This window comes from Trypanosoma theileri (genome assembly GCF_002087225.1).
Source record: "Trypanosoma theileri isolate Edinburgh chromosome Unknown TM35_Tth_37_V1, whole genome shotgun sequence".
In the NCBI taxonomy this organism is placed as follows: domain Eukaryota; phylum Euglenozoa; class Kinetoplastea; order Trypanosomatida; family Trypanosomatidae; genus Trypanosoma; species Trypanosoma theileri.
Window position 1 is genome coordinate 1 of NW_021639879.1, and position 21,952 is coordinate 21,952.

Here is a 21,952-nt window from a genome sequence, read left to right on the forward strand (position 1 = left end):
TTTGTTTTTTTCTTTGTTGGGCGGGCCCGGGGTTGGCAGCCCGCTTTTTTTCCCCCGCCGGTTGGTGGAGGGTGTTGGGGGAAGTTTTGGCGTTTGGGCCGGGGCGCCCAATTTAGCCGTTTGGGGCGGGGTTCGGGGGAGGAGGGGTGGCGGGAAGGGTTTTCCGGGCGGGGCATGGTGGCCCCAATCCCCTCCCCCCCCTCGAGGCCGCGGCCGGGGATTCCCGGCGTTTGTTTGTCCCCCTGTTTTTTTTTTTTTTTTTTTTTGAGGATGGCGTGGGGAACCTGCTGAGGGGACGTTTCTTTCCCACCCTCGGCGGTTCCCGTGGGTGACCGCGTGGGGCAACAAGGCCCCGCTTTCGGCGAAAGCTGTGTGCCGGTTCCGTTTCCGTCGCCGTTCGCCTTTGTCTCTCTTTTTTTTTTTTCCTTTTTGTGCTTTCCTTTTTTGATCCTCCTTCTGCCTTCCCTGTTGGCTGGTTGGCCGGAAATAAAAGAACAAAAAGAGAAAAAGGAAGAAAAAAAAAAACATATATTAATGATTGTCATTCGTTTTTTTTTTTTCACTTGAGGCAAACAATGATTTTTTTTATTTAAAAAAAAACAAAAGTGTTGTGGACCAACGGCGCCCCCTCACCCGCCGCCGATCTCAAGGGAGAGAGAAAACATGATATTGTTTGCACTTTTTTTTTTTTTTGGAAGCAATGCGGCGGAAGTTTCCGCCCCATGCACGCCGCGATGGTCGTAGAAATTCCTCCGTCGTGGCCTTGAAAGGACGTCCTTTTCTGTAACGCTTGTCTCTTGCTTTTGTTGGTCCTCATTTGTTTTTTTTTTTTTGCCGCCACAAGCCCACCGCGCTGAGGAAAACAAAAGCAAAAGTCCGACAGAGGGAAACGCCAAAATATGGCATAAAGAAAAAAAAAAAAATGATACACACACACACATATATATATGCACAGACAGAAAAAAAAAGAAAAAAAAAGACAACTTCCAAACCCATCGAGACATCGGGGGGTTTAGGCTATTCACAGTCTGCCCTGGGCGACGTCGTCTACATAACGGATGTTGTCTGGTAAAACGATTTCCACAGCCACTGCGTCTCTAACTTCACTTTTGCCCTTTGCTTTGCGTTCCTGCATTGCCTTGGCCTTCTGCTCACGTATCATTTCAAGCATCTTCGCTCGTTCCTGTTCTCTCTTTTCGCGTTGTTGTTGCCGTTCCTCTTCCTGTTGTTGTGAAGGTGCATGATGTTGTTGATGTTGATGATGATGCTGATGTTGTTGTTGTTGTTGTTGTTGTTGTTGTTGCGAAGGCGCGTGTGGCGAAACGTGGCGAAAAGCAGAAGGTGTACTTTTTAGCCGTCTAAACGCCTGTATACCATTCCAATCCAAATTGTGAGCAACAGAGGGTTCACGGGCCAAAGGAGACGCTTGCCTGTTTACATGGTTGCCACCATTTTCATCATTTTTTCGATGATTGAGTTTTTTAGGAATAACACGACGGCGTGAAGGTTGAGCCTTTGTTGGTTGCTGTGGTGAGGAAGCCGCAACACGTACTTCAAATACTACACCTGGTTTCATTTTTGATTCATGCTGTTGCACCAATGGTGGTGGGGTCGATAAGCGTACTGGTGAAGGAGATGGAATATTTTGATCTTCCACTCGTTTAATATCCTTCACTGAGCCCAAAGTAGCTGCTAACACCTGTTCATCGGATTGTCGAAACTTGTCAAGATAACGTTCAATCACCGTCATGTCATGATTTCGTGCATGAAGCCAATCAGATAGTTTTGGCACTTCTCCTTCCAAAGGTGCTATCGGTTCTACCTCCACTTTCACCTCCTTCGCTGCTCCATTTGCTACTGGTATAGGTTTTTGTTCTTTTGGCTGCTGCTGCTGTTGCTGTTGTTGTTGTTGTTGTTGTTGTTCTATCTTTAAAGCTGCGTCCAGCACTCGTTTAGGCAAATGCGGTGGAGGAGATTTCTCCACCACTTGCTTTTCTGACGCTTGCGTCACTACAGTATTACGAGCTTCGATGGCCTTATCTGTCATCTCAAGCGCTTTTTCCAATGTAGACCGTTTTCCCGGGTCTGTCTGAAGCATTGACATAATGATCATACGAATATCCTCAGGCACTGTTGCAGGCAGTGGAGCAATATCACCAGATGTGATTTGCTGTACGAGGTTTGCAAAACTAGTTGGTGAGAAGGGTCGTTTGAGAGCGGCCATCTCATAAAATACACATCCCAGTGACCAGATATCAGAAGGGAAACTGTAGGCTGTTCCCGTAAGTAATTCTGGTGAAATCCAAATGGGAGTGCCAACAAAGGTTGTTGTCAATGAGACGGAGCGTAAGAGAGCTTTAGCGGAACCAAAGTCACCAAGATACATTACCGTTGCATCAGCGTTAAGGAACACATTACCCGGTTTCACATCGCGGTGTAAAATATTTTGCTCATGACAACACTGTAGTGCTTCAATGAGTTGTTTGAATCCACGAAGAAGTTGTAATTGAGGCATTGGTTTCTTTTCCTTGGCGAGACGTTCAAGATAGGCCTCTAGGTCTCCACCCTCTGCATAGGCTAACACCACATAAAGTCCACCATCATGTACAAAAGATTCCAGGAAAGTTATAATATTTGGGTGTCGTACACGCAGCGAGACATTAAGTTCTTGCATACCTTGCGTACCATCCATTAATCGTTTGATCACAACTTTCTTCGCCCCATCTTGTTTATCTACTGCGAGGTAAGTTCCCGTCGTTCCACCAAGTTGTTTAATGATCTGGTAATGATCCATGCCCATTTTTTTTTTTTGTTGTTGTTGTTTTGTGTGTGTTTTTTCTTTATATATTTTTCTCTTGTTTAAAAGATATCTTTTTTTTTTCTTTTTTTTCGTATTTTCTTCTCACCTTCTTTTAAAATTCGCAAGGTCGTCGTTTCCTAACTTTTAAACTTTTTCTCCCTCCTTTTTTTTTTTTTTTACTGTACAATTCTACCACAGCTCCACCAGAGATTTGTTACAAGTACAATGTTTTTTTTTTTCTTCTTATATTTCTCTCTCGTTGGCGTTTATTATTATTATTATTATTATTATTTTTTTGAAGGCCTCACTCGTTTGCCAAATCGTCCCAGATCGTTAACGCGGCAAATAGAGAATATAAGTATCAGGGAATAATAATAATAATAATAATAATAATAATAATAATAATAATAATAATAATAATAATAATAACCAATAGTCCTCGTGATGATGATGATGACAATGATGGCAAATTATAATGGTGGGTGAAAATAGTGAAAACAAAATGTACAAGACGAGACAGAGAGACAAGGATAACACTCACACACTCGCACACACAAAGAGAGAGAAATATATAAATATATATATATATATTTCTCTTTACCTTTATATTGGTCTACCTATGTGTATCCGTATCCCTGCCAAAGTCTTTTTTTTTCCTTCTTCAGTTTCCCTCTCGGTGGACGTGTAGGTAAATAAATACAACTGAAAATATATCTTACCTAAAAATAAAATATACTATGAAAAAGGGCGGAAAATGAGAAAGCACCTCAACACGATTGTCTGATACCTTCTCTTTCTTTCTTCTTTATAAAGTCGGACACGAAATCGCCTTTAATTCCACCCTTTTATTTTTATTTAAATAATTGTTAAAACACAGAGAGAAAAGAAGAAGAAGAAAAACAAAAAAAAAAAAAAAAAACAATGAAAAAAGGGATTACACAATACAGGCATGAGAAAATACAAACGAAAGGATAACATAGGGAAAAATAAAACAACGGCAATCACAATGTCAAGAACCAAAAACAAACTAAAAAACAAAAAGATACCTACAGAGAAATATCTGCAATTATAAAAACAAAAAAACTGACAAAAAAAAATATATATATACAATACAAACGATAAAATGAAATTAAAAAAAAAAAAAACCCACTGAATTCGCCTCTTTTTTTTTTACTTCTCCATGACCTTCTCATCAGCAGATGGAACCATTGTGGAATGTAGAAAGAAATTACAATAACAAACCAATAGCTCTGTTCTTGGAAATATGTCAACAACGGTAATCCCATTCACCTGTTCGTCAATCATTGTAAATGGACCACATACACCTTCTTCTGATTTCGTTAAGATACTGTTATCAGAACCCTTTCCTTTATTATTCTCCTTCTTCATATTACCAACACCAACACCAACACTACTGCCGCCTCCAGTGTCATCATCTTCCTTTAGCGAGACAGAGAATGTCTTCTCCTTCCAATTAAGAAAACAATTTAGAGTGTACCAACGGCGTGAGGTGAGTCGAAACACACGACGACTATTATTGCCGTTAATAACACCCTTTCTCTTCTCTGCATCACTGTTCTTCTCTTTTACCAAAACATGCAGTTCGTTATTTTTAAAAAGAAAAGCACAACTACGCCGTCCATCAGCATCACGAAAGACAAGACGTTCTGTTTTGCCTCCCCCAATGGTTGTGCCCTCACCACAAAAGAATACACCAACACTCCAATGAGATGGACAAGAGAATTCGGATGGAATAGCGTACGCCACAGCCCCTTTGGTGTTTAAAACGCCTATGAAAAAAGTTGGCACATTAACTTCTCTTCTATATTCAGCAGCAGCAGCAGCAGTAGTACTACACGGCAGTAACTGCAGAAGAGTAGTTGTTGCTGGTAAAGAGACTGCGGTATGTGTGAACATAGCACCTGAAAAAGAAGAAGATCTTCCTTCATTTTGTAGTCTCGAGTTCTCAAGTGTCTCCATTAACTCTGCTTGACGAAGATCAGCATCTTCTAGTAACATCTGCGTGTGTTGGTGTTCCTCCTGTAATTGTGTGAGTTCCACTAACCGTTCCTCCAACTGCTGCTCCAAGTAACGCATCTTCGCCATTAGAGTTTCCTTCGCTACTTTTTCCGCTTCAAGTTGTGCGGACTGTTTCCGCAGGGTTTCCTCAACTCTGCTGCAGTTCACACATTTACCTCCATCTCGTGTTGTTCCTGCCACTCTCCTTTGTAATTGCATGATATGTTCTTGCAGCTCTTCCACCACTGTGACATCCGCAATAGCGGCGTAAGTATAGATAAGTTGTAACATCTTTGAATTGTTGTTACTATTGGGTAAGAGAGATAACCAAAGTTCTGCAAAAGGCACCGCCTTTGAGAGCGCATCGAGTAAAACTGCGAATTGATCCATCGTAAGTTCACAAGAGCGTTGATATCGTTTACTTTGTACCCATTCCGATATCTCTAATGTACTCAAGAGACGCAGTCCCGCCTCTGTGAGAACATACATAAGTGTGGCCAATTCAAAACCGTCAAAACCATTCATAGTTTCTCTTCCAAACTCTTTCCAATCCCCTTCCCAGTTTAAAAATATAGGAATAGCTGCGTAAATCTTACGATACTGTTGCAACCAATAGCGATCAATCCACTCATCAAGAGTAAGTGTAATATTTGCATTGCGTAATGTCTGTCGTACCACCTCAGCAAAACGTTTTCGATTGCATAATTCATCTTTCCGCAGTTGCAACATCTCACTATTGACATTAGCACAAAGAAAAAATTCCTTCATATCTTCCAATGTAATATACCCAGCTGCTCCAACATCCATAATACGAAAACACTCATCCAATGTATTCTCTGCTTCATCCACTTCTTCACGCTGTTCTGCTGCCACGCTACTGCCACGAATAGAATATTCTCTTTCTTCTTCTTCTGCTGCTGTTTCTTCTGCGGTTTCTTTTCCCTCCGGTTTAATTATCCGTCGGAGTTCTAACGGACTACGTGGCTTATAATTTTGTTGAAGTAACAACTGTTGCTGTGAGGCCACATGGCGTAGTGTTGCAAATTTGTAATCCGTTACAAAAGTGCGCTGACGCTCCTGTTGGATATATTCATTAAATCTAAGAAAGTCCTGAAACTCTTTGAGATGTTTTAAAGGATTGCATGTGATGGCGGCAGAAAGATAAACTTGCATGTACTCTCGCAATTCCTCACGTGTAGCATTATCCACCACTGGCATCTGCGGGGCATCAAATTTTGGGGCCATTGAACGTACGAGTCGATCTAACTGCACAAAATCCTTCCATTGCCGCAGTACCTGAGAAGAACTTGTTGAACCGTTTGCATGCTTGTCGCTCAGCTCCACAATGAAGGCCTCATCCTTGTCATTTGTGGTAACACTCACAGTTAACTGGGTAATGTCCAAATGATGCTGCTGTGACAACATGAGGTGTACCTCTTCTAGCCACGCCTAACTTTTTTTTTTTTCTTCCTTTGGTTTATTTATCTCTTTGCCCCTCTATCTATCTATCTATCTCTCTGTACCACACTACACACTATGAAAACACCAATAAAGAAGAGAAAGAAAAAAAAAAAAGACGGAAGCAACGAAACAGCTGCATTAAGAGAACATGAGAAGGGTCATAGTACCCTTTCATTTGAATGAGATGCCAGTATATATAAGTAGAAGAGAAAAAAAAATATATATATATAACTCACACCAAAAAGGGAATAAGAAACGTATAAAACAGAGTGAATCATAATCATCATCTAATTTTTTTTTCCGTCTTGTCTACAAGGTACTCATGTATGTTTGTATGTATGTGAACTTCTCTACTTGATTGCGTACCTGTGAGTCAGTGCGCATGTTATCTATATTATGTGTACACATACGACACCATCTAAGCAAGGTCACAAGAACACATCCATGAATAGAGACACATACATATACACTTCCAAAACTATCCATACAATATCATATATATATATATATAATGTCCACAATCTGCACTTGTGTGTGTATGTGGACTCTCTAGTTGAACTCATCAATGAGGAGGATACTTTCGCCGGCGGTGTCCTCTAGTCCGACGCCGCGTGCTGTCTCTACGCGTGGGAGCCAACACCCCGGCAGCCGCTCCTCCACGTGTGTGTGTCGTCGCTGCAACAACTCCTCCGCCCGCGCGGCGTGTGCCTCCAGCGCGGCGACTTCCCCGTCGCGTTCTTCCCGCCGGCACTTCAGTCGCGCCACGCCGGCGGCGGCCTCGCGCAGTTTTTCCCGCAGCGCCGCGCCGGCCTGAATGTCGTCCCGCAGTTGCGACTGCTGCGCGAGGCGGTCGGCGAGGGCGGCGCGGAGTCGCGATTCCTCCGCCTCGAGGGCGGCGACCCGCTCGCGCTGCAGTTGCGCCTGCCGCTCCTTCGCGGCGAGTTTCTCGTCCTGGGCGGCCCGGCGGTGGGCGTAGCGGTGGTGCTCCGCCTGCAGTTGTTCCTCCCGCCGCCGGCACTCGTCGCCGAGGAGCTGCACGTTCTGCGCGAGGTCCTGCAGCACGCGGCGGCGGAGCTCCACGGCGCGCTCCTTCTCCGCCACGATGGTGGAGCGCGTTTGGTAATCGCGAAAGGCGGCAAAGTCAGTCATCGCCGCACAGGATGTGTGTTAGTGAGTCTGTGCGCAGCCGTCAAAAGGGGAAACAATTGTAATCCGCTTAAAGAGAGAATGATAAAAAAAAAAAAAAAAACGGTGGGAAAGATAAGAGTAACCATAGTGGGGAAACATTTGGGAGAGTGAAGAAAGAAAAAGGAAACGAAATATAATACCAATAAAAATAATAATGTCAATAATAATAAACAATATATATATATATATATATATATATATAGCAAGAACAACAAAAATATACAGACCATTCATTAATAAACATCAAGGCGAACCCGTGACAATTTTTATCTGTTCTAGCAAACGTTCAATCACGACAACATCCTCAACTACTGGAAGTATATGCCATCGAGAACGAACTGGTACCATCTGCATCACTCGCGCCACATCACGGTTGGCCACTTCGACACTTTTGTAATAGTTATACACGGTAAGAAAAGTGTCACCACCGAGGACCTGTATAGCACTGTCAACACAGTTTCGCCGTTGTTCTACCAATGAGGCTTCAAGGTTTTCATGTGGGTAGTTCTCATTTTTAGTACTACTACTGCCATTTACATGAACACCTGTTTTTAAAGGATTTGAGAGTTGTGTATTCTTTGCTAATATCTGAGAGGCAAGAAAAAGTTCGGGTGTCATTACTTCTGTAGGTGAATTCCCTAAATATACACTGCTTGCACGGTAGGGTGTTGGGACGGTTACATCAATGTCAAATTTCTTCTTGAGCATTGCTGCATCACGTTGCTGTTTTTGGGTTCTCATCTCACTTTGCACAAGATGACGGTAACGCCTTACTTCTTCCTCGATACATGCTAGTGGCTTGTACCGCATATCCTCCACATTACCAGCATACAATGGTAATGTACGGCGGAGTTGATCATTTCCAAATGAATCCCTTTCAATCAAATTACCTTTTTCATCACCAAATGGAGTACTACAATGCCTAACGGCGTATGAGGAGAAACCATTACTATCATCATCACGAGGTTTCAATGATGATAACAAATGTGTTCGTGACTGATTCGTACCGTCTCCAAATCCAAGATTTCCAGGTGAAAGTGGTGGCTCCGACTGCGGTGTGGGAACAACGATTTGCTTCGCCTGCAGTTCCGCCGTCTCCCGCTCCTGCGATGGTGGTATCAACGGCTTCGTCGCTTGTGGTAGTGGGGCATTGTGATAATCCTTATTACTATTACCACCATTATCATTACAGGAACTATTGCCCTTGTCATTGCTGTTTATGCCGAATTGCTGTTTCTGCATTTCCCACGTACGGTGAACAGGTGAGTCCTGCGGCTCCTTCATCACACGCTGGGCTGTGACTCTTCGCGCGTAGCCGCACACCGCCGGGCTGCGGAGGATCTCCTCGCAACTCGGCCGCCGCTGCGGGTCCAGCGCCAACATGCGATCGACCAACTCCCGCACCTCAGCGGGATAATGCGCCGGCAGCGGCTCCCGTGCCCCCGCCAACACCCGCACCATCAACGCCGCAATATCCCGCGACTCGAACGGATGCCGGAGACTCAACAATTCATACAAAATGCAACCAAGCGACCAGACGTCGGAGCTCGGGCTGCAGACGCCGCTCTCGAGGGCCTCCGGCGCCATGTACAGAAGTGTCCCCCGCACACCACCGCCGAAAATGCCATTCACTCCATTTCCTCCACCAGCAACAGCAGCGGCGGCAGCAGCAGCAGCAGCAGCGGCAGCTACACTATTACTATTGCTACCTCTATTGCTGCAGCAGCTGGGGGTTCTACTACGGGAACCATCTGTGTTTGAATCGCTATCGCGCCGTCTTATGAGGGGTGGCTGCGACGATGGAGGCGCGTCTAAAAATTCTGCTACACCAAAATCACCAATAGCCACTTCCTTGGTCTCAAGATCGAGAAAAACATTGTGGGTCTTGAGGTCGCGATGAACGATACGCATTGTGTGGAGGTATTGAATTGCTAAACACATACTGGCAAACCACGTCATAACAAGATCCATAGGCAAATACTCATCCTTTTCGCGTTGTCGCGTAATGAGAGCATCAAGATCACCACCATCGTAATAATCCATAACGATACAAAGACTATCACTATTGAATATAAATGCATCACGCTGGGCAACAATAAAAGGGTGGTGAAGATGAGTCATCACCCGTATTTCTTGTGCCGCATCCTGTCGTTGTTTTTCGTCAAGGTCAGTGAGAGCAATGCGTTTCATGACAAAGATACTATTATCTTTTACACGACGTACTTTAAAGATCACGCCAAAGCTTCCTGTCGCCAACTTCTCCACAATACGGTATTCGTTCATCTCTATAGGACGTTTCCCCAAAATGGCACACTAGTAAACTTCTCAACAAGATAACACTACAAAAGCAAAAACTTGATGCATTCAAGCACCTTCTCCCTTCACTAAGCCCAATAAAAGCAAAAAAAAAAAGATTTACTTCTTATATTTTTCTTTTTAGAAAACAAGTTCTACTGCAAAGAAATGTATTTACCGCCAAAAACCAGAACAAGAGACTACCGAGGTGAGTAGCGTTTACGCCGGGTTCACTTATCTATAGAAATGAAAAGAAGAAAAGGCTATTGTCACCAAAAGGTAACAAGAGACTTTAGAAGAAAAAAAAAGGTAATAATAAGAACAAGAATGGTAAATGACATCTGTGAAAAACAAAAGACACATAATAATCTTTACAAGAGAAAGTACCTGGCATCAGTAGTATATTAGTAATGGATAAAGTTTCACACCTCGTAAAGAGGGTTAAACACCCCACTCCCCACACCATCATCTCCAGCCATTCTGCTTGGAATCATTAGAATCCAATGAAGGTAACTTACATCCCATAGATCTTGCCCACACAATTACTCTGATTCTGTATAAAAAAATAAAAATAAAATAAACAAAAAAAAAATAATGAAAAAAAAAGTCAATAAAACAAAAAAAAAAAAAAGGTTTCCCAACAACAAGGAATAATATAGGAAATTAACGAGTTTCATGGAGACCGAGGCGTTTTTTCTCCTGATGAAGCGCCAAACGGCAATAATAGTGGAGCTTTGCATCTTCAATGAGTGCCACAGAGTTTCGGTAGGGTAGAGCCATACTACGGATATCATCCAAAAAAGCTGCATGATACCACTTTTCTTCTTCTTCTTCTTCCTCTTCTTCTTTCCCATTACATTCCTCGTTTCCCATGTCTATTTCCTTCTTTACCTCCCACCGCATCTCTCGCTCTCGCATTATCCGGAAACTTTGCAGCTCCTCCTCCCGTGAAAACACGCGCAGAGGACAGAGCACTGCGTCTTCCCTACGGCAGCAACTCCCATCATCTACCTCCTCCACTGCCAATGGCAAACATGAGGAGCAGCCATACGAGGAAAATAGAACAGCACCATCTAACATGAAGGGTGATAATATTAACGATGGAGGTTGGAGTTGACATTCTCTCTTACTTTTATTCCATAATATCTCACTGGATTTTGGTGGTTCAAATTGGTGTGCAGCAGATAGTGCTCTCGAGGAAAGGAGAACAACAGTCCAAAGATCACGCCTCTGCAAGACGGGAGTTGATCCCTCACGAATCCAGTGGACCACACCCTTTCGTTGACGCTGACGTTGATGCCGCCGAATTCTAATAGCAGCAATATCTTCCTGCAGACGTTCTGCGGCAACATTTCGCAGCGTTAAAGTTTGTCGAACATGTTTACCTTCTGGAAATCGCAACTCTATGGCACGTTTCATACGCTTCGGCATTATATTGGACGATAAATTCTGTACGAGTGTAGAGTGTATGTTTGCATAGCATTGTTGTCGTCGTGTTTCCTTCTGCATTTGCACACGTGAAATACAGGGAACCACAATGTGGATTAGCTCAAAGGTCTCATTTACATTCTTCTTCTCCCTTATGAAAGGCAATTCATCTACTATTAGTGTTGTATCTGGAAATGAAGGCCTTGTGATCTCTGAAATGGATTTGGTTGCCTCGTGAAAATGAGACTCTAGTAGAGTTTCTTGATTAAGTAATGCCTGCCATGAGAGGTTCCAATCAATAAGAGTATTACGATCTGGAGGAATAGGGCACCATCGCAGCATACCACGCTTTTTTAGCTGATGATTTGGTTTCCATCTTGGAACCACAATAGAATCAAAAAGGTAACAAACCATATTCTCCTCCTTCTTCGTGTTGTTGTTGTTATCTCGACTACAACTCGGCGAGGATGCATCGTATTGTTCCATCATTTGAGGAGGTAAACAGAAATGCGGGGAAAAGAGAGGGAGGTTTGGCAGCAGCAGCAGCGGTGGTGGTGGTGGTGTTATTGTTACTGGAATCTGTACAGCTGAATTCCACGCGACCCGTGAGACTTCCAACATTTCCTCCCACGTAAGAGAAACACGACTTCCTTCCAACGCCCGTCTCATTAACTCCGCACGACGTGCCTTTGATTGCATCCGACGTTGTGGCAATGTTCGACTCAATGTCAGTGTGAGAGGGAATGGAACTTCATTGTGATCTAGTAGCGGCAGCAGTTGTGGCGAGAACGGCAATGGTCTCCTCAAAGGAACAGAAAAGACTGGCAAATCAATCGGCTCTACTTCTACCGGTTTTGGTATTGTATAAGTATAAGCAGATCCTTCCCCACACCTACTGTAGAACAAATCTTGCTGTTTTAGCGGTGTAATCTTATTACTAGTACTATTACTCTCTTTCTGCTGCTGCTGCTGATGCTGTTCTTCTTCTTTCGTCTCCTGTGTTGTTTGTGAGGAAGAGGGTAAAAAAATGTACACTGTGCGTGGCGGCTTTCTTCTCATATCAGGGGCACATTCCATTCGTTTACTTCTGTAAGTTTTTAAGATGACAGGATCTTCATGCCGCAGTGTATACACCACAGCAAGCGGTGTAGCAGAGGAACTTCTCCCAGAACCGGGACCAAACCGCAACGGCATTTTGTTTTTTCCTTTCTTTATGTATATATATATATATATATATATATAAACTTCTCTGTCTATATTAATGTATGCGTCTCTTCTTTTTTTCGTTTTGTTTCTTTTACAACGTAGTGAAGAGAGCTTGGAAATGAAAGAAAATATAAGAAAGAACAATTACAAAAAAAAAAAAAAACATATTTGAAGCTGCTATAACAGGCGAAAACAAAACAAAATAAATAGGCAGCACAACAACAACAAAAAAACAAACTCCAGACACATTCGTAAAGGCAAACAAAATAATAATAATAAAAAAAAAATAGATAAAGAGGGAATACGAAAAAAGAAAAAAAAAAGTACAATTACAAATAATACTGTAATGGGGTTATTTAGATTGTATACAATAATAGCACACGACGTCCCCTCAAACACAGAGAGAGAGAGTCATGAAAATGAGGGCTTTTGCCCAGAAAAAATATCCTGCACCATTTTTTCTTTACATGCAGTTAAATGTTCACCCAAATGATCTTCGCACCATTGTTTCCACTTTATTGTAGTATCATTGAGAGTGTCCTCCCCCTCCTCATCGTCATTCTCTTCATCATCCACTTCAGAATCTATTGATGTTGACATTACAAGTCCTGATGACTTTATTCCATTTCTTGTTGACGTTTGAATACTATTTATTTCCCCACCCATTTCTATCTTCTTTTTTTTCTCCTCTTGCTGTCGTTTCTGCTCATCTTCTTCTTGAGCTCGTATGAGCAGCAGCAGACCTTCCTGCAAACGGGCTACATGTAGCAGTTTGCGTGTATCATTTCCTTTTCTGTACTCTGAGACTTGAGCAAGTTTTCTTTCAATTTCACAGTTACGTAACAGCAGTCGTTCTTCACAACTCTTATTCGCGATAAGACGCTCAAAACTGACAGGACTCATATCTGTACTCATATCAGTACTCACCTCCTGCTGGGATGAAATACGTGAGGGTGGGGCAGCCGAGCGTAGAAATGGATTTGGAGGCAACGAACGTGGAGAACTGAGAGATTCTGTCTTTCCATCAAGTGATTCCTGTTGAGGACTAGACGCTGTGTGGAAATGTGTATGGAGGCGCGGTTGTGGCTGACTGAGTCTTTCCAATGAAGCCATACGGTTTTCCATCTCACGCAGTTCTCGCAGTAAGGATCGTATCTCTGTTGCGGTGCTGTTCCCTTCACTGCCTACTACTGCTGACATGAGAAGTGCAGCTGCTGGAGGAGGAGGAGGGAATGGACGAGATGTGGGAGCCATCATTCCTGGAGTTGGGACAGCACGGGGTAAAGGTGAGTTCTGGGATGTGTAGGAATCATCATCATCATCATCAGCAGCAGCAGCAGCAGCAAGAGAGGGAGTTGATGGGGCTTGCACTTCACGTATGTGGCGTATTGTTGAGGTTGAGGTTGATGCCACACTTGTGTTGTCATTCTCTTTATTGTCAGGCACACGTGTTTGCTCAACCGATGGGAATGGACCTGTGTTATCACCACCATTCTTAGAAGCAGCAGTAAGACTGATATGACTAATATTATCAATATTGATTGGATGAATAGAATTATTATTATTATTACTATTATTATTATTATTATTATTATTATTATTATTATTATTATTAACGGCAGTAGTTTTAGTATTAGTAATCGTAGTAATAACAGGTTCCACTTGGGTAGGTAAACTCTGTAATTCCCCATTCAAATATGCCAGAATAGTATCAATACGTGTCCTCTGCAAGGTACCAAGCTCAGACAACATGTCATTCTTGTTCTTTTCATTGGTAGGTTCCACAGATGCTATTATTGGTGGTGGTGGTGGCATTAACAACATCATGTCCTCTAGAGAACACGGTTGTTGAGCTTCCTCACGAGATATAAGAGGAAGTGGCCACTCAACGTTATCATCATTTGTTGTTCGCTCGAGTTGAGCCCTATCTGGAACACGTAACTTTGTATAATGTTCATCACTCTTCTTCTCCATAAGAAACGTACCGCCTGTGTTGGAGGGTTTGAGAACGCAGAGTATATTTATAACAAAATCCACCTCACTATTATTCTCAAGACGCATCACAACATCACGTTCCTGTTGCATTTTCCACAACATATATCCATCCCGGCAAAGGATGACTTTACTGATATGATCAATTCTACTACAACGGGTCAGTTCACCGGTGGTTTTATATATATACCAATGCGTGCGAGAGATAAGAAGATAGCGTAATACTTTTCTACCGCGCCGTGTACATCGCTCTACACGTGAGTAGTAGAGAATGACTGGAACTACGGGATCTGATGGGATCAGCGACAGTAACGACTGAAAGGCGGTGCGAGCATTTCGGTCTAGAGTCTCTAACGGTACAATAGCTAGCTGTGAGACCGGATCACGGTATTGATACACCATCTTTCCTTTTTTTTTACTTTAATAATATAATATAACAATGTACGTTTGACGTTTCGTCTTGTGTATTATTATTTGCTTTTAATTAATTATGTTTGCTTTTCTTTTTCTGAAAATAATTGACGATACACTGATATGACTATTATTTGTCAATCCACGTCTAGTGAAGAAGAAGCAATAACAATAACAATAGTAGAGAAAAACAAAAGAGGAGAAAAAACGTATGTGTATACATATTTATATACATACGTATATATGTCTGTATGTGACTTACAATTGCAAGATAAGTGAAATAGCATCAATGGCAATAATAATAACAATAACAGAGAACTCTCCCACAACATCCATTTTCTCCCTCTCTCCTCTAGAAAAAAGAAGAAAAAAGAAGGTACTACACACTCTTAAGGCAAGAACAAAAACAAACAAACGAACAAACAAAGGTCTTTAAAAAAAAATCACGCTACTGCAGTCGTACTTGGCCAAGGCAAATGTGGTCCAAATAAAAGGTGCTGTACCACATTAAACTTTGAAAGAACTTCTGCGGCGTACATTTTAACCATTCCAGTGTATATCTTGCGCCAGCTTTCCACCCCACTGATATTATACAGCATACTACTGTGCTCAAAGAAAGGTCCAACCTTGTTTTCCCTAATCCATGCAATTTGTGCAAAGTACATGTAATCCTCCGCATGTCGCCGCACCTCTGCCTCTTCACAGATGTGCTTTGGCAAGATCGCACCGTATCCCGCGCCGCCATCGCCGCTGGCCTTCAGTGGGACGTCCTTATCAATTAACTGCGCGGCGCCGAAGACAAACGGCAGGTGATGATAGTCGTCCAGTCCCCAGACACCGTGTGAGCCGGCCGGCTCCAGGTGGTAGTGCTTCTGCAGCCGCCGCATGAACTCCATGTAGGCGCCGAACACATCAAACACCATTCCCTGCCGCAGGCGAGAAATGCGGTCTTTGCTGCCGGCCGGCACCGGCGACGGCGGCGGGTGATTGAGGGGCACAATGACCGTCGGCTCCGCGTGCAGCGTGCCGCCGGCGTCGCCGCACTCCTCCAGGCAAATCATCATCACAATAAAGAAGTGTAACTCATGTCCGGTGCCGTAATCAATGCGAGTGGCGTTTCCAAATGCATCTTTAATATACTCCGCCAACTCCACCGCAAGTCGCTGTTGATCCTCTTCACTTCGTCCACTCCGCTCGTTGTTGTTAGTTGTTGTTGTTGCCTGTTGTTGTTGTTGTTGTTGAGGTGGTGGTGGTGGTGGTGGTGGTAGTGTAGATACTAACTGTTGCATGAGGCCCACCACGTCTGCGTCTAGCCGTTGATGAAAGACACGAAATGCCTTATTTCCAAACCGCTGCCGCTTCATATCTTCAAGCGGCACCTCATCGACAATTTTGTGGAGATGCGGGAAAAATGTCTCAACGAAGAATCGCAGTGTTGGGTGAAGCTCCGCGGGGTTCTGCACAAGTCGCCCACTCCGTGGAATTCCCTCCACTGACTCTGAGCAGCCTTGCAGGTATGCAATGATCTTTGCAAAGGACGCAGAGCCGCGGAATGTATCCACCAACTGTGGTTTCTCCACAATGTACTTCCGAGGTACGAAAGGATCGATCGGCTCACTTGATGTTTCTTGCATGATAATTAAAATTTTATGTGAGATCACACGTTGACTTTGATGCTTTTATTCTAAATAAAAAAAAAATATTTTTGTTTCCTTTTATAAAGAAAAAAATATATATATATTTCTTGCTCTGTATATAAAAAATGACTTTGGCTTTCTCTTTTTATTTCTCAAACACACACACACACAGACTGATAAACTTCTCGCGTGAGTGTTTAATTACTACTTTGATGTGACAGTTAATAAAAGAAATAGAAGATAAGAAAGAAAGAAATCTCTGAATCTTGTACACATGTACATGTACAGATATATAAATCGTATCTATTCATAAACTCAAAATATGTATACATTGTTCATTAAAAACAAAAAAACATATAAGCACCTACTCATTTTAATTACAGAGAAAGAGGGAAGGGATACCAACAGACGTATCGAAAGAAACCTGTTATCTACTACATATTTGTATGTTATAGAGATATAGTAGTGGAAAGTGATCAGACCTCTGTGATTCGCACACAATACGGCACCTCGTCACCGAGAAAAAGAAAGAAAGAGAGATTCGCGTTCAAACAAAACAAAACATCCGGTCTCATTTCACAGTTTTATTTCTTTATTTAAAGAATAGTATCAATCAATGCTAATGAGATCCCTATTAAAAATAGCTCTCCTCTTTCTTTTAATTCATTAATTCATTCATTCTTCGTTTGCTTTCACAAACATCACTCCATTTTCCTCCCATTCATTCTCCTTTTTTTTCTTATATATATATTCAGAGAAGGACCAATGTTAACAGTAAAGAAAAAAAAAAAACATTATCGGTTTAAAGATAATCTTGTCCCATTTGGGCGAGTAAAGAAACAACAGGTTGAAATCGTCCTCGTGCGCCACGTACAAAACGTTCCTCAGTGACAACCTTTGATTGCTGCAACAAGAACACTAATTCATCCCGCAGGGCTTCACGAAGAGTTGTGTTTGTGGTAAAGAGAAACACTTCCGCCTCAACATCTTTGTGGACTGAGCGATTGCCGTAGTTTGTGCTGCCATAAGCAACGAGGTATGGGGCACCCACAGCAACGTGCCCCTTCTCTCCCTCATGCTTACAAACACAGGGACTACTACTACCACTACTACTGCTACTACCACTACTACTACTTGGACCATTGCATGACTTCTCACAAATACCATTCACAACCTTTTCCTGATTGGTAAACCACAAACCTTTGGCATGAAAGGTCAGACCATCTACACTGAATTCCCGTACCTGAACACGGTCTGAGCAGCCATAGGCCTGCATAAGGTAGTAGAAGGCTCGTTCAAGCTGTAAATAAAAGTAGGGGATGTATCCGGCAAATCCTTTGGCTCCACGCCACCCGTTTGTATCAACACTAGCTGTAATAAAATCATATGAACTCTTACTTTGAAGAACTTCATCCACAAACTGTGCGTACATGTTGAGATAAGGTGAAGTCAAATAAACATGTGTTGAAGGTGGGACCATGTGAAGTAGCTGCTGGAGAACCAAAGAGTCGTGAAAGATGCCTGCTCGTCCGTATTGGAGAGTCGGAAATATAAAGGTATCGTATTCTTCTTCAAATGGCTGCAATGCTGCTGATGCCTGAGCAGCTCTGGTAGCAAACTCTTTTAAGAGCTGATGAGCCAGAGCACAGAAAACAGAACACTCCGATGAGGGATCAACACCCGAAGCATTTGGAAGAATAACCAAATCACTTTTTTTATGTAGTGTAGGGTTATTGGTACTCTTATTACTCTTGCTACTACTACTAGTACTAGTACTACTACTATTGCCATCATCCTTCCTGCGTGCGAACTCTTCACGGCATACCACAGGATGTGAAATGTGGCAAAGTGTCTCTACAAGGTCTGTAAACCAACCGGCAACGTGTGGGTTGTCCTCAATCACAACATAGCGGTCCATGCGAGTAGCAAAGTAGTCATCGGAAAGATTAGCGCCTGTCAGTATGGTGTCACGGTCATCAAAACAAAATATCTTTGTGTGCTGCACACCCAACACCTCTCGTGCTCGGCCTAGTGGGGCGAGCAAACGACCCCAGCGGCTCGGTGATTGAAAGAGATACACTCGCACTCGCACGGCGGCTGTTGCAGGGGGCTGCAGCAACAACAGTCGCTGCACCGTGAGCAGATTGCGGCTGTGGTGCATTCGATTGTGATCTAGCAGCAAACAAATCTCCAGCGGCTTGCCGGTCTTCACGGCGTCTGTGAGTTTCTCCTCCAAACACGCCACGAACTGTGCGGCCAGCGGGCCATCGCCAACGTACAGTGCCGACATCACAATCCGCCGCTGCGCCGCCCGCACGCGTCGCTGCAGTTCCGCGTAGAACTTCGCCGGCCCCGCGAGGACTTCCACCGTCTCCGCCCGCACCGGCAGCACACAACACGTCTGGTGTAAATGTGCCAACATGCGTGTTTGCTCCAGATCTAATGTATGGATGTGTGAGGGGAGTTTCGCCTTCACACCGTCCCCGCGCGAAGAGGATGCGGAGAACAAGTCAAGACCCCGTGAGGGCCCAGCGAGCACATGCGCACTCTTGCTGCTGCCGCCAAAGGCACGACAGGTCAATAAGGCAGCAATAACCAAAACCACAAGGTAGGCGGCGAGGTGAATCATTACTGCAAAAGTGACCTAAAGGAAATTCAACCGACAGGGTATATATATAATATAAAAAAAAAAAAAAAACCCTCTACTACTTCCAGGGAGAAGAAAAAAAAGAAAAAGAGGAATATAAATACAAGAAAACGGAAAAAAAAAATTAAGATACATTAACCTTTTGACTCTTTCTTGAAGATACTTTCATTATTATTATTACTATTTTATCGTTCTTGTCGTCATTGATTCTTTCTTCTTCCTGTTGGTTGAGGTTGCACGCATCGTTTATACACTTCTCACGCGCCTTTCCGGACCCCACATCCGTTCGCCAGCAACAACGACATGAGCGACTCATAGACGCTCGCAGAACCAGAGTTCTCCCCACAAGTAAATCCTCCGCTGTAGCTAAATCGTAGAGTTACACTCTGTGTCTCTGTTGTGTTTGTCATTGGTGGTGTTCTTGTTTGTGGTGATGGTGGTAGTAGTGGTGTTGTGCGCCAGGTCACACATGCTGTTACTGTGCTACCCCGCGGTGAGAGCGGTTGAATAGACCGCACAGATACCTCAGAGTCTATGCATGTAAGCACACTAGCGCAATCTTCAATCTGCGCAGCGAGTTCCCCTGCAGCGGTGCAAATGCCAGCGCCATCAACATCATCACAATTACTACTACTGCTGCTGCTGCTGCTGCTGCAAGACATCGTGCAGGAACAAGGCCCCTCTCCCTTCAGACTTCTCTCCCATAATTGATGATAGTGGTGGAAAAAAAAAGAAAAGAAGAGTTGCCAGAGTAAAGAGGACCTGCGTACTTTTTTTTTCCTTCTCACCTCTTCAATACTTGTGTTTGATTTTTTTCTTTTTTTTTGTTGTTGTTGACATGTTTCGCCTAAGACTGTCTCAATTAATGCGCTACATTCATAGCGCGATGTTTATCTCTCTTTTTCTTTTCGTTTCTTTCTCTTCATACCTGGGTATGATATTAGTAGTAATAGTAATGGTAGTAGTAGTAGTAGTAGTAATAGTCATACTCGTGGTCATAACGGAATTAGTAGCAGTAGTATTAGTAACAGTGGAGAGAATTTTAACTGTTTCTGACGATACTGTCAGCGGATCTGCTGCAGCTTTCTTCTTTCCGTTTATCCTGTCTCATCTCCCGCAATGCAGTGCTGTAATACCCTGTTAATTCTTCACCTTGGACTCCGTCTTTGTACTTGTACTTGCTGTTGTTGTTGTAGCCTTCTTCTTTGCTGGTTCCACATTCATAAGCTCCACGGGATGAATAGTGCATTCGTCGAGATTGCCAGCTTTACTAAGTGCCCGCCGTGCGCTGACGGAGAGATCCCACTCCTGCAGTACACGTATGCGGCGGGCGTTGGATTCAGAGCAGAAAGACTGTGCAAGCAGCCAATTACGTGGTCCACTAGGGTCCTCACGTGAAAGAGAAGCCGTTGTGCGGTAGACAACAGCCACATTGGCAAATACTTCTGCCGCGTACTGTGCAATCGCCATAACGAAGAGTGGATCTACTCGTTGCGTCTTGTGTTGCTTATGGTGCTGCCGGATACGGTGAAGCATTAGGGATATATCTTTTTCCAATCGTGCCGTACTCACCTGCAAATTAACGTGAGGAGCTGCAAGGCGCACAGAACTGTTTTCCGCACCGAGTACATATGATGTAATTAACTCCGGTATATTAGTAAATGGGTTTGTTCCCTGTTCCTGCTGTGTATGTGGCTGTTGCGTGAGCAGTGGGGCGATATAGCGCATTCCCTGCATTGCTGTACCTCCGCCCATGCTCGATAGCAACTGCCGCTCACATCCAAACAACTCTGCGGCGTATGTGTACTCAATGCAACACTCTGGTTTGGAGTTGTGCGGTTGTTTCTGTGTTAGTTCAGTGTAGCGTGTAATTTCACGGGCGTGGGCAACACCCTCGGCGAGTACGTGTTTCGCAAACATACACAGTGCCACAGACTCTACCAGTGATGGTGTATACTTCTCACTCTCATGATGAACGGTGGAATCTGTGGAATTCGTATTCGTATCCGCCGCCACCATCGCAGGATCATGACCAGTAACAAATGAACTCAGCGCCTCCACCCCAAAGCGGGCGGACGCCAATTGTGAGAGTCGCTTCTGCACGGCCGGATTGCGTACTAACAAGGCATCATATCGCGCCGTGTTGGTGGCGTGTCGGGCGCATATTTCCTCTAAGCGCCGCAGTACGCCACTGCAGGCTGCCGCTGCCAACACATTCTGCTCGGCGGTGAACTCATCCACGGCGGCCGCATCCGCCACGATGGATCCCTCCGCCCCGCACAACTGCACCGCCCGCAAACCCCCGCCAACGGCGTAACTCTGCACCCTCTCGCCAGACTGCGCAAACGGCACTGTCAACATCACCGCATCTCCATTCTCGCAGGATGCCGCCAGTCGCAGGGACGCCGGCAGGTTCTTTTCCTCTACGGCGGTGAAACACGTGCCGTTCAACGTGACGCGTGTGGGATCGCTGGAGTTCACAGTCGCCCGCACCGTCTCGCGGGACTGTGAAAGCGCACAGCACTCCTCCTTCGTGCCGCACGCAGTGGCAGCAGCAGACATCCACGCAGTGTTTGGCACCGACATGGCTTTTGCATAGACCGCCTCACGTTTCTTCAGTAACGCGTGTCTTGCAGTTTCTTTCACAGGCGTCCCGCTGCTTTCTTCCTTTAATTCTTCTAGAGAGACTTTAGTGCCGGGAGCGGTGAAATGCCGAAGCATTAACATATCCGCCAGGCGTCCCTGTTGCAGGAGCGTGGCCACAAAATCAACACGGTTGCGGGCCAATAAGACACGATGCATATTTTTTTTTTCTTTTCCTCTCTGACTGTTTTATATATATTCATATATATATATATATATATATAT

General features: G+C 44.0%; 10 protein-coding genes across 10 annotated transcripts; all 10 read right to left on the reverse strand.

Moving 5' to 3' along the window:
• Positions 1 to 1,021: 1,021 nt before the first annotated feature.
• TM35_000371000 (putative serine/threonine protein kinase) lies at positions 1,022 to 2,800 on the reverse strand (the record flags this gene model as incomplete). The annotated part of the gene is made up of 1 exon (XM_029029400.1): positions 1,022 to 2,800. One exon carries the CDS (start codon positions 2,798 to 2,800, stop codon positions 1,022 to 1,024), a length of 1,779 nt encoding a protein of 592 aa, XP_028879193.1.
• Positions 2,801 to 3,970: 1,170 nt separating this feature from the next.
• Positions 3,971 to 6,244, reverse strand: TM35_000371010 (uncharacterized protein; the record flags this gene model as incomplete). Its single annotated transcript, XM_029029401.1, has 1 exon — positions 3,971 to 6,244. The coding sequence occupies one exon, from the start codon at positions 6,242 to 6,244 to the stop codon at positions 3,971 to 3,973; it is 2,274 nt and encodes a 757-aa protein (XP_028879194.1).
• Positions 6,245 to 6,829: 585 nt separating this feature from the next.
• TM35_000371020 (uncharacterized protein) lies at positions 6,830 to 7,429 on the reverse strand (the record flags this gene model as incomplete). The annotated part of the gene is made up of 1 exon (XM_029029402.1): positions 6,830 to 7,429. The coding sequence occupies one exon, from the start codon at positions 7,427 to 7,429 to the stop codon at positions 6,830 to 6,832; it is 600 nt and encodes a 199-aa protein (XP_028879195.1).
• Positions 7,430 to 7,711: 282 nt separating this feature from the next.
• TM35_000371030 (serine/threonine protein kinase) lies at positions 7,712 to 9,751 on the reverse strand (the record flags this gene model as incomplete). Its single annotated transcript, XM_029029403.1, has 1 exon — positions 7,712 to 9,751. One exon carries the CDS (start codon positions 9,749 to 9,751, stop codon positions 7,712 to 7,714), a length of 2,040 nt encoding a protein of 679 aa, XP_028879196.1.
• A 675-nt stretch (positions 9,752 to 10,426) lies between these two features.
• TM35_000371040 (uncharacterized protein) lies at positions 10,427 to 12,385 on the reverse strand (the record flags this gene model as incomplete). The annotated part of the gene is made up of 1 exon (XM_029029404.1): positions 10,427 to 12,385. One exon carries the CDS (start codon positions 12,383 to 12,385, stop codon positions 10,427 to 10,429), a length of 1,959 nt encoding a protein of 652 aa, XP_028879197.1.
• A 423-nt stretch (positions 12,386 to 12,808) lies between these two features.
• TM35_000371050 (uncharacterized protein) lies at positions 12,809 to 14,791 on the reverse strand (the record flags this gene model as incomplete). The annotated part of the gene is made up of 1 exon (XM_029029405.1): positions 12,809 to 14,791. One exon carries the CDS (start codon positions 14,789 to 14,791, stop codon positions 12,809 to 12,811), a length of 1,983 nt encoding a protein of 660 aa, XP_028879198.1.
• A 452-nt stretch (positions 14,792 to 15,243) lies between these two features.
• TM35_000371060 (protein phosphatase 2A, regulatory subunit B) lies at positions 15,244 to 16,434 on the reverse strand (the record flags this gene model as incomplete). Its single annotated transcript, XM_029029406.1, has 1 exon — positions 15,244 to 16,434. One exon carries the CDS (start codon positions 16,432 to 16,434, stop codon positions 15,244 to 15,246), a length of 1,191 nt encoding a protein of 396 aa, XP_028879199.1.
• An 805-nt stretch (positions 16,435 to 17,239) lies between these two features.
• On the reverse strand, positions 17,240 to 19,066 carry TM35_000371070 (phosphatidylglycerophosphate synthase; the record flags this gene model as incomplete). Its single annotated transcript, XM_029029407.1, has 1 exon — positions 17,240 to 19,066. One exon carries the CDS (start codon positions 19,064 to 19,066, stop codon positions 17,240 to 17,242), a length of 1,827 nt encoding a protein of 608 aa, XP_028879200.1.
• Positions 19,067 to 19,341: 275 nt separating this feature from the next.
• Positions 19,342 to 19,746, reverse strand: TM35_000371080 (uncharacterized protein; the record flags this gene model as incomplete). Its single annotated transcript, XM_029029408.1, has 1 exon — positions 19,342 to 19,746. The coding sequence occupies one exon, from the start codon at positions 19,744 to 19,746 to the stop codon at positions 19,342 to 19,344; it is 405 nt and encodes a 134-aa protein (XP_028879201.1).
• Positions 19,747 to 20,224: 478 nt separating this feature from the next.
• TM35_000371090 (uncharacterized protein) lies at positions 20,225 to 21,886 on the reverse strand (the record flags this gene model as incomplete). Its single annotated transcript, XM_029029409.1, has 1 exon — positions 20,225 to 21,886. One exon carries the CDS (start codon positions 21,884 to 21,886, stop codon positions 20,225 to 20,227), a length of 1,662 nt encoding a protein of 553 aa, XP_028879202.1.
• Between the last annotated feature and the right edge of the window lie 66 nt (positions 21,887 to 21,952).